The sequence below is a fragment of the Rhincodon typus genome, chromosome 15 (assembly GCF_021869965.1).
Source record: "Rhincodon typus isolate 14 chromosome 15, sRhiTyp1.1, whole genome shotgun sequence".
Classification (NCBI taxonomy): Eukaryota; Metazoa; Chordata; class Chondrichthyes; order Orectolobiformes; family Rhincodontidae; genus Rhincodon; species Rhincodon typus.
Window position 1 is genome coordinate 52,871,534 of NC_063346.1, and position 11,930 is coordinate 52,883,463.

Sequence of the window (11,930 nt, forward strand, 5' to 3'; positions counted from 1 at the left end):
AAATAGGAAGTGAATAGCTAAGGTCTTTTCCTCAAGGCAGGGGAGCTCAAAACTAGACGGCATAATTTTAAGTTGAGAGGAGAAAGATTTAAAAGGGACCTGAGGGGCAACATTTTTACATAGAGGGTGGTGCGTGTAAGGAACGAGTTGACAGAGCAAGTGTTGCAGGCTGGTATAATTACAACATTTAGAAGGTATGGACGAATTGGGCCGAAAGATCTGTTTCCGTCCTATATGACTCTATAACTCTATGAAAGAGGAGAATGAAATAGATTCTAAGCTCTAAGTGCTGAAAACAGGTGATGTGGCATCAGACATGAATTAAACCTTATGGCCATTGATATGGATGAGAGAAAAGGAGGAAATTTAAACACCAGTCAGAGAAGATCTGGTACAAGATGCAGGAATCATGTTACTCCAGCCTAAATGCTTCCATCTTATTTTTGGCATATAAAGGACAGTAAAAGTATTGGTCAGAAAATAATAATCAGCTGTCTTAGATTCAGAATATACAGGACGAATCATGATGTAATAAGGCGTTTGTACACAACAATAATCAATAAACAATCAATATGTAAAATAAAGCAGCAACCACCAAGAATCAATTCAGACATGAGTCAGCTCTACCAGTGTTAAATTAGATTTTGGCTAACCTATATTTCGTCTCTATTTTGCCCGCCACCAGATTTTTAACAAACTCATTCATGGGAGGAGGTTGTTGCTGGTTGGGTCAGCATTTATTGCCTGTCCCTGGTAGACCTCGAGAATGCAGTGGTGAGCTGCTTTCTTGAGCAACTTCAGTCCATGTGATGTAGGTAGACCCACAATGCCGTTAGGGAGGGAGTTCCAGGATTTTGACCCATGATACTCCAGCAACTGCAATATATTTCCACATTAGGAATGCAAAAATCTATGAAATGCCGTCTTGAAGGCTCTCGATGCCCCAACATCCAGAGTCCTGGAAGGGCATAGGATTCCCGATTTCTAACATCCATTTTCTTAAAATGTAATTCCTGATTTTACTTCCGAATGGCTTGGCATCAATTTTGAGCATTAATTAGCTCCTATGAAGTAATCCTTAAAATTTTAAACAATGTGGAACTATTGCAGACAATACTCCTTGACAAACCAAAGATTGGACAGTCTTTTGAGCAAGTACGTACGGTTTGAGATTTATAATATTCAGGATGTCCACAATAACTGCCAAGTCATTCATGGTCACTGCTGAGTCTATGGAGGTCTGCAATGAAAAGATGGGTATCACAGTGTGCATTTGAAATCATGGTCAGAATATGTAGTTTTTTTAAAAACAGGTCATGACAGCAAGATCAATTTGCTCTCAGCAGGTGTTTTTGACAAAAGTGGCCTTGTCTCTGCCTGTGATGGTGAAATGGGTATTATGAATGTTTCTGCCAAACAGAAGTCAGTTTTAATCAGCCAAAATTTCAGCATTCAAACTGGAAAGGCTGAATTATAAAATAATCTTGTAAAACAACAGCAAACAAAGCTGTACCACATTAAAAATATCATCTCTCATTCTAGTGGAGGGCAAAGAGATGCAAACATATTAAGAATATAACTGCACAGCAATATTGCTTTTCAGAATTCCTGGCTTATAAATCCAGGAAGCAAATAAACCAAGCTGTTTAAAGGCTGGAGTGAGAAAAATAATAAAATTTAGGAGAAAGTGAGGGTTCTCTCACCCATGGCTCCTAATAGGCACTGCAAGTAGTGGATCTCCCATGGTGCCATCATTCTCATTTGCCATATCATAGAATGGCTATGCAGAAACAGGACACTTGGCCCATTCTGTCTATGCCGGTTCTCTGGCAATTAACTAGTCCCATACTCCTGCCCACTTCCTCATTGCTCTAAAAGCATTTTCTAATTCCCATCGGAAAGCCACAATTGAATGTGCCTCCACTCCACCATTCTCTCAGGCACTTCATTCTAGATTGTATCTACTTGCAGTAGAAAGAACATTCTTATGCTGCTTTTGGTTCTTTTGCCATTCACTTCAAATCACTATCCTCTGGTATTCAACTATTCTTTCACCAAACACAATTTGCCCTCATCTTCTCTCTCCTGATCCCTCAGGTTTTGGAATATCTCTATCAATAATCTCCTCTCAATTGTCTCTTCTCTAAGGAGAACACCACTGGTTTCTCCAATCCATCCACCCAACTCAAGCCCCTCATCCCTGGAATTAGTCACCTAGATCTTTTGTACACTATTTTCAAAGCTGTCTGTGGTGCCTAGAAGTGGATACAATACACCAGCTGAGTCTTAAGCAATGTTTCAGAATGATTAATCATCATCTCCTTGCTTTAACTGTTGTCTCAACTGGCCCTACGACTTTCAATGATACTTGCACGTAAACCACACATCAGTTTTAGAATTGAGCTTCGTTCCTCTTATCAAAATGGCACTTTACATTTCCCTGCATTAAACTTCAGCTGTCACATTGTCCACACAGACAATTTTCCTGTCCTTGTCCCTTTGAATTTAATCACTATTCTCCACTCGGTAAAATTCCTCCAGTTTTGCACCATCTGAACATTTTGACATCATTTCCTGTAGACCTAGGAAAGCAGTCGTTCTAACACTAGGAAATCCCACTAAATACTTTCCTCCAGTCCAAACCATTCACGTCTGGTTGTTTCCTGTGACTCAGGCACTTTGTACCCATGCTCCCACTCTCCCTTTTATTCCAGTACCTTTGACTTTGTCAACAAGCCTGTAAACTGGCACTTTATCAAACATACATGTTTATTGGGCATGAATCCAAATCCATTCTTGGTATTATGTTATGCCACTTCTAGCACTTTGTCAAAATAATGCTAAGAGTCTTGTATAAGTTCCGATGACCAAAACTTACATTTGTGTAAATGCAAGAATATTTTACGTATTCCATCAAACCTAATCTACTACTAATTCAATGTAACAATCACATGCTTTAATCACAAAAGGTAAGTATATCATTTTACAACTGGTTTATTCCCTCAAGGTAAACCATTTCATGCTATCAACTGTACATTTTTGGGGGTTACATTCATAATTGCAACCCAAGAGTGGTTTTGGTCTTTAAATTCTCAACTGAGAAGAATAATACAGATTTTGTTCAGATCACTTAAAATGCAATGCAGTGGGGGTCATAGGTCAACAGGTCAGAAGTTAGTTCAACCATAAAGAGTTCCATAAACATAAAACCCAGATTAAATCTGGTGAACTGCGAAGTGAACAAAGGTTATGGCACGTATATATCAATGGCATCTGGACTGTAGCTACACAGTAGAGGTCCGTGGTAGGAATCAGCTGACAACTTAGAAAACCAAATGTTGACTAGACCATTGCACCAATGAATCCTATCAAATAGTGGAAGAGAACAGGGTGGGAGAGAAGAGATAATTAATTTGTGATCCTGCAGGTTATACATTCAGTATTACTCCATTGTTCAAGAGTATATGTATCAAAAGTTAAAAATCTGACCTTGACATCGCCAGTGGTCCACACAGCTCTCACAGTGTCTAGATTCTTGAATCGACTCGTTAATACCACGCACATAGTGTCATGTCCTTTCCGGATTTGGCTCACAGCATCTTCATCACTCAAATCAGCCAGTTTATTATTCTGAGGCTTAAGAAATATGATATAATTAAAGACAAATTATCCTAGTACTTTGACATTCAAAGACTTCGTTATCTTCTGAGGCCTCCTATGGTGCAGTGGTAGTGCCCAGAATGCCTGGGTTTTGAGGTATGTTATAACAAGTCTGAACAGGTTGATTACAATAACTGTAAATCAGAATAAGTTATGGAATAAAATAGACATTTAAATAAAACAAAGAACAGTGGATGCTGGAATTATGAAACACAAACAGAAATTACTGGAGAAACTCAGATCTGGCAGCATCTGTGGGGACAAAACAGAATTAACATTTCTGGTCCAGTGACCTTCTTCACTTGCTCCACTGATGCTGTCAGATTTGCTGTGTTTCTCCAGCAATTTCTGTTTTTGAAAACAGACACTTGATTTGCCAGACTGACAGAAACCTCTACTCCAGGTTTCTCCCATCATAATTTACAGCAATTACCACATAACAAAACTACCAACTACAGACTGCACAAGAGAAAAACTAGCAAAATAGCCCTTATAAAAATATGCACTATCTAGTGACCCTTGTTCTGCAGTTACAATTCAGATCGTTGTTTCCTTCCTTAGATAACAACCACCACACTTCAAAAGCAATTCAGGCAAGGCGCTGAGATTCTCAAATGCGATAAGAAATGCAAATATGCAGTTTCATATCATTCAAAGCCTTTAGCTGTAAGAATACATTACCTGGCAGACTAAACATTTTCAGGAATTGGGAGTTTTATTCATGGGCAGGATAAGCTTGTATGACTAAAGATCTACTCAGGGTCTCGGTCACCATTTTTATTCTCCAATTACCTGAAGTTCTTACCCAGATGGTCTTTAAGTACACAGATTCACACACACACACAGCTTGCAAGCTACTATTAGTGTACAGATCCAAGCAGTAAGGTTCAGAAAAACCAGCTGAGCTGTATTCTAGCCTCATTGGACCACCAAAGCCTCGCAAACCAATTACTGAATATTGATCAGAAGGACCACGAGTTTATTTCATGCCATCTCATCCAGAAAGTTAGAATCAACTGTAATATTACCGTTGCCATTCAGATAAAGAGTTTGCACTGAACAGAAAAAATATAACTACAAAGAAAATTTAAATTAACTGAAGGGAAGTGACTAAACACCACTTACTGGGAGAAAGTCTGCCACCTTCAATCCAATGGGCTCATTTTTAGCAATTGGGATTATTGGTGCTTCAGGCTGATTGACAGGAGTGGAAGCTGCTGTTGGAGGAAAATTCAGCTGGTCTGCCTGAAAGAGAACAGTTTCAATGGATGGATTGTGACTGCTCCATATTTTTCCTCATAACAACATGTCACTTATTGACACCACAATTTCAAACAGCACCTATTCCATACTTCAACCAATGCAACCAAATAAGTCAAAATGTCACAAGAAATCTAGAAGATCTCCTGTAATAACAAGTTGTACAGACTTACTTGGATGAACCACGTATGGCCATCATTCTTTAATTCCAGGAAGTACAAGAAGTTGCCAAAGCTAAAATAAGTTCAATTATTTCTGACAAATAATAAACCACCAATAGTGGTAGCATTACAAAAAACAGCAAGAATTTTCATACCACCTAAAACTATAAATAATATCCCAAAGCATTTCAGAGGCATTTTTTTAAATGTAGACAGGTAAGGAAGGTGATATTAGAAAGGGTGGCCTAATGTTTTCTCAATGGTGGGGTACCTTGCTTGTGATTATCACTGCAAACAAAGTATCCTTGCAATGCGCATTGTAAGCATTTTATATTTTGTTTCTCACTATTTTTTTAAATCTTTTTCTGTCAGAAATCTAATTTTCTGTCAGATACGCATGAAACATTGTGCAAGAGTTTTACAGAATCATTATCACACAAAAGACCATCAAGTTCATTCTAGTGCCCTGTACTGCAAACCAATCATTCCAATCCCCTTGCTTTTTTAATTACTGTGGCCTTGCAAGTTTATTTCCTTCAATGACCATCCAATTTCCATGTGATATCTGTAATTGCCTCTTCTTTCATCACACTCATAGGCAATGAGATCCAGTTCATCATTATTCACTACATAAAAACATTCTCTTTAAAATCCCTTCAACATCTCTTGCTCAAAACAAAATCGGCTACTCCCAAATCCTCGTACTATGAGCTCATGCAAATGTAAATTTGATCAGCAAAAGTAGATCTGTTAACTGGTTACATGTTTTGGTGCTATATTGAACAATAAGAAAAATGGGGTGCCCAGAAATCTAATGCAAGGACATTTTTGGCTCCAAACCTTCAATCTACTCAACCTGAAAATGCAGAGAAAAAGGACTGTGCAATGTTTGTAGCTCAGAGTGTCGTTTGCTGTATCACTATTTCCACAGCCCTCAATAATAAACAGGAAGCTTATCAGTTCACCTCTCTGGCAGCGAGCTTAAATAGCTTAATTTTCTTAATAACAAACTAACGCTGTCAAGTTCACACACCCTCTATCTTTCCTTGACTTATTTTTTCCTGATATAACAATACTTCCACTAAAGAGAACAGATCTAAAAGCCAGTGGAGATGTGTCAATTCAGGCAGTAGCATTCCCTCTTCACAGAAGTTCAGCAGTTTGGGGTTATTTTCCCTGGAGCATTAAAGGCTGAGGGATGACCTTATATAGGTTTATAGAACCATGAGGGGGATGGATAGCGTAAATAGACAAGGTCTTTTCCCTGTGATGGGCGAGTCAGAAACTGGAGGGCATAGGTTTATAGTGAGGGGGTGTTAAGATTTAAAAGGGACCTAAGGGACAACTTTTCATGCAGTGTATGGAATGAGCTGCCAGAGGAAGTGGTGAAGGCTGGTACAATTACAACATTTAAAAGGCATCTGGATGGGTATATGAATAGGAACGGTTTAAGAGGGATATGGGCTAAATGCTGGCAAATAGGACTAGGTTTATCTAGGATATCTGGTCAGCATGGACGAGTGGACCGAAGTGTCAGTTTCTGTGCTATACATCTCTACGATTCTAATCACATTTCATTCAGAAGCCAGAGAAGGACCAGGTCTCAAGAGTAATTTATCATCATTTTGAAGGGTTGATTAGATTGAGTTATACAGCACAGAAAAAGACCCTTTAGTCCTACTCATCCATGTCAACCAGACATTTCTGACCAAGTTCCATTTGCCTGCATTTGGCCCATATGCCTCTAAACCTCTCCTATTCATATAATCAACCAGATGCCTTTCAAACGTTATAATTATACTCACCTCCACCATTTCTTCTGGCAGCTTGCTCTATACATACAACACCCTGATGAAAAAGTTACCCCTCTTGTCCTTTTTAAAATCCTTCCCCTCTCATCTTAAACCTATGTCCTCTAGCTTTGGACTCCCCTACCCTGGGAAAAATATCTCGGCTATTCACCCGATCCATGCCCTCACGATTATGTAAGTCTCTATAATGTCACCCCTCAGTCTTCGACGCTCCAGGGGAAAAAAGCCCCAGTCTATTCAGTCTCTCCCTATAGCTCAAACCCTCCAGTCCCGGCAAAACTTTGTAAATCTTTTCTGCACCCTCTCAAGTATAACAACGTCATTCCTATAGAAGGGTGACCAGAAAGGCAGATAAGAGCTTGACAGAGAACAAGGCAAGACCAACAAAAACTGCATTTATTTCAATGAAAGAGGCCGGACAGGTAAGGCAGATGAACTTAGGACACCGTTGGGAACACGGGACTTGGATATCTTAGCTCTTACAGAAATATGGCTCAGGGATGGACAGGACTGGTATGCTCCACAATACAGATGCTATAGGAAGGATAGAAAGGGAGGCAGGAGAGGAGGGGGAGTGGTGTTTTTTGTTCGGGATAACATTACGGCTGTATTGAGGGAGGATATTCTTGGGAGATTGTCCAGTGAAGTTATATGGGCGGAGCTTAAAAATAAGAAAGGGAAGATCACCATGTTAGGATTGTGGTCAGTGAGAAATTGAGAAGCAGATATGTAAGGAGATCTCGGGCATCTGTAAGAAAAATAGAGGTGTAATGGTAGGGGATTTTAACTTTCCAACAGACTGGGACTATCATGGTATTAAGGGCTTGAACGGGGAGGATAAGTGTGTACAAGAAAAATTCCTTATTCAATATGTGGATGTAGCTACTAGAGAAGGAGTAATATTTGACCTTCTGTTGGGAAGTAAGGCACAGCAAGTGATGGAGTAGTCCATGGGGGAGCACTCTGGGGCAAGTGATCATAATTCTATTGGTATTAAAATAATTATGGAAAAGGATAGAACTGATCAAAAAGTCAAAATTCTAAATTGGAGTAAGGCCAATTTTGACAGTATTAGGCAGGGATTTTCTAAAGTTGTTTGGGGAGGCTATTTGCAGGTAAAGGGACAGTTGGGAAGTGGGAGGCCTTGAAGAATTAGATATCAAGAGTTCAGAGATACTATGTTCCTGCTAGGGTGAAGAGCAAGGCTGGTAGGTGTAGGGAATGTTGGATGTCTAGAGAAATTGAGACTCTGGTCAAGAAAAGAGGCACATCAGGTAAAGACAGCTGGGATCAAGTGAATCCCTATAAGAGTATAAAGGCAGTAGGAGCATGCTCAAGAGGGAAATCAGGAGGACTAAAAGGGGACATGAGATAGCTTTGGCAAATAGGGTTAAGGAGAATTCAAAGGAATTCTACAAATACATCAACGACAAAAAAGGGTAACTAGGGAGAGATTAGGGCCCCTTAAAGATCAGCAAGGCCACATGTGTGTGGAACTGCAGGAGATGGGGGAAGATACTAAACAAGTATTTTGCTTGTGTTCACCGTGAAGGAGGTGTGGAAGATAGGAAACTTGGGGAAATAAATAGCGATGTCTTGAAAAGAGTTCATATTCCAGAAGAGGTGGTGTTGGAGGTCTTAAAACGCTTAAAAAGGTAGATAAATCCTTGGGACCTGATTTGGTGTTTCCCAGAATTTTATGGGAAGCAAGGGAAGAAATTGCTGGGCCCTTGGCCGAGATATTTGTATCATCGATAGCCCCATAAACTTCAGTGTTAATTCAGTTACCAAAACAATCTTCATAACCAGTTTCAAATAGAGGTACTGCTCCTGATGAATAATGCAGTGAAATGCCCAGAATTTGTTTTACAAAAACCCACAAACCTACTATCTGATCCTAACATTGCTGACACTGTATCCGTAGCAATGGTTGTTGGTTTCTGTGACAGTATCTCAGCTTTTCAAATAGTCGACATCAAAAATTGTTTGTTGACCATAACCTATGTACAAAGCCTAGCAGTTCTAACTTCACAAAAGTTACTGTTATGGACCAGACCAGACCCCTCAAAATATTTGAAGAAGGTAGTCTAGATCCTAACTTTTTCTTATTTTAAAGGCAAACATAAAGTGTCCCAGATGCAAATGCGACTGGGGGGTTAAACTACTTGACATCAAGCAAAACACAATTTATTTAAACACTGTAGTTCAAATACAACCAAAGAAAGAGAAACTTAAAACAACATAACTCTGTTGGAAAACTTAACAGAATAATAGATACAGTAACTATTAGTAATTAACTGTTCCAATATAGTAACATCTCACACCCGTTGGCCAAAAAGGGGATTCAGATTCTCACATGCAGTTCTCCAATCGGAGGAAAAAACATCAAGAGAAAAGTCAGAGAGAGCAGTAACTAAGAAACATTTGCTGAAGCTTCCAACTCTATTAAGACCTCAATAGCTTCTGCTTAAAGCTAAAATTAAAAATGGAAAAAAAAACTAGAAAGCTTGGTCTGAGACAGCTGGCTACACCCAGGCTGCTCCATTGTTTCCAACTTAAAAACCCAAGGTCTCATAAGCTGTTTACTTTCTCAGAGATAGCTCGATACTTCTGCCTTACAAACTCTTTTCAAAAACAAAGGACAAATTAACCTCTTGAAAGCCACATCGTCGTCACAGTTACACACAGTATGAAGAAACACTGCTCGCAAAAGCTTTATAAACATTACAAAATTCATCCTATATAAAAATCAAACATGAAACTTCTAGACAGCTGGGATGCGATTCAATCTCACTACTTAGATCCAATATTACATTTGGGTATGATGAAATTCAAGAAAGTTCAGTTTCAGTTAATACTGCTTTCTTTAGTGCTGTACCAAGGCTATTAGTCTGCAGCAAAAAAAATAGCGTACCTCACTTTGGCAAATTGAGGAACATATCCTTTGTTGTTAGGTTTTGGCACAGATGCTCTAAACTTGTACTAGAGAAGATAAAGACATGGCTGTCAACACTCTGCAAAAAGCAAGTTGCCAGCACTTAAGGAAATCCTCAAATGTTTTCCAGTAATGCAATCACTATTGAAGATGTAACATCCTGTAACTAGGATTGGAGAAATTTCTGAAACCCTCAGGCCTGGGTTAAGTGATGTGACCAATTCTAATCCCAAGACTGCAAGTCCCTAAACTGATGGCTTCTGAAAAGGAGCTGTATTCAACTCAAAATATTAACTGTTTCTCTCTCCGCAGACACAGCCAAACCTGGTGAGCATTTCCAGTACTTTGTTTTCATTCTTAGATTAATTGCTGTGGTCCAACTTCGCAAAGGAATGAAGCAGTTTAGCATGCTGGTGTTCCAAAGTCTTCTAAAGCAGCCGCAGTCTTTCCAGATTGCAAGACAATTGTTGGATTATTTCAAATTTTTAAGAAAGCACACAATTTGGTCAAAAGGGGCTTGTTATGCAGTAAAGTAGTATTCATATCTTTGAGTCAGAAGGTCTGGGTTCAAGTCCCATCTGCCTAGGGGTGCAACGTAACACAGAAACTAGGAGCAAGGCTAGGGCATCCAGTCCTTCGATCCTGCTCTGCTATCCAAGACGATCAAGGATGATCCTCTAATTCAGTGCTATATTTCCACTTGCTCTCCAAACCCCACTAAAATAACTACAATCAGGTCAATATTTGACATTGCTTGCACAGCTGATACTTTCAGCAGAAAATAGGAATGCCACTTCTCCCACTAGTTCAGCAGATAAATTTATCATGTGGTGTGGTACTAACACAAATAGACCAGAAAGCACAGGTTTGATTCTTGACCTGGACTGAGTTAAACCATATCATTTGGGGAAATTACAGACTTTTTCAATGCTATTGGACTTGAAGATTGAGAAAATAAAAGATCTTGCTATGCTTTAACTCCTGCTACTCAATTACTTCTGTTCTAAATTTTTATATATAGTGGACTAATTACATATGGTAAAACAAGATAGACCCACTTGGTTTCCAAGTTTCTGCATTGAATAGGATTAAACAGACTGGCAGCTGCTGGCACTCAAGGACCTGTACCAAGTAAAGAGTCAAAAAGCAAAATGCAAGATGATAATTTGATAAGATATTGTGCACATGTATCAACTTTAAACTATTAAATAACTAAGACAAAAAAATTTGAATGCAGGAAATCTGCAATAAAAACAAAGCCTGCTGGAAATACTCAACAGGTCTGGCAGCACTTGTGGAGAGAGAAACAATTAGCTTTCAATGTATGATTTATGATAAAGATTTTCCACAGATTGCATTACTCACCTGCACCCTTTTCATAACAGGAGAATGCATCTCTGTTGGAGCAGTCACTTTCTCAGCTTCCTTCACTGCAACAGTATCTACACAAAATATTAATACTAAGTCCAGCACTAAAATAAAGAGCATTAAACACTGTTCAGTCGGTGCTAATAAAACTACTTCATCCACCAATATACAGAAATTCCACCAAAACAGTTTCACATTTGCAGTTCATTATTTAGCATCTGCCCAGCATGAAAAGATAGAGTTCAAAGTACCATATGAAAAAGGGAGTTAAATAAAGAACGCAATAAGCTTTAAATGAAAAGGAAGATCATTCTTTTCACCAGAATAAGTAAAACATAAGGAAGAAATATGACTTGTGATTTTTTTTTTCAGATACAATGTCAGATATTGACCTGATTGTAGTTATTTTAAGGGGTATGGAGAAAAAGTGGGAATTTAGTATTGAGGTAGAAGATCAGCCATGATCACCTTGAATAGCGGAATTTTTGAATCAATTAAGTTTGTATGGAATGACAATAGAACATACTGTAAACAAAGGAATCTTTGAACTGAAACAGAACATAAGTAGCAAATTCAGTAAGCAAACTTGCGCAGTAAACTGCTTCACAGATAGTAGGAACTGCAGATGCTGGAGAATCTGAGATAACAAGGTGTAGAGCTGGATGAACACAGCAGGCCCAGCAGCATCAGAGGAGCAGGAAAGCTGACATTTCGGGCCTAGACCCTTCTTCCTGC

General features: G+C 39.0%; 1 protein-coding gene across 4 annotated transcripts in view; it reads right to left on the bottom strand.

Moving 5' to 3' along the window:
* Nucleotides 1-11,930, bottom strand: part of katnb1 (katanin p80 (WD repeat containing) subunit B 1) — a 58,085-nt gene that overhangs the window by 6,590 nt on the left and 39,565 nt on the right. For 3 of the 4 annotated variants that reach the window (XM_048605815.1, XM_020509816.2, XM_048605814.1), the window contains exons 13-16: nt 11,193-11,269; nt 4,786-4,905; nt 3,490-3,636; nt 1,164-1,240 (exon numbers count right to left, since the gene is read on the bottom strand). In XM_048605815.1, coding sequence (XP_048461772.1) covers nt 1,164-1,240; nt 3,490-3,636; nt 4,786-4,905; nt 11,193-11,269 — 421 coding nt within the window. The remainder of the gene's footprint in view (nt 1-1,163; nt 1,241-3,489; nt 3,637-4,785; nt 4,906-11,192; nt 11,270-11,930) is intronic. The other variant, XM_048605813.1, reaches the window with a different exon arrangement.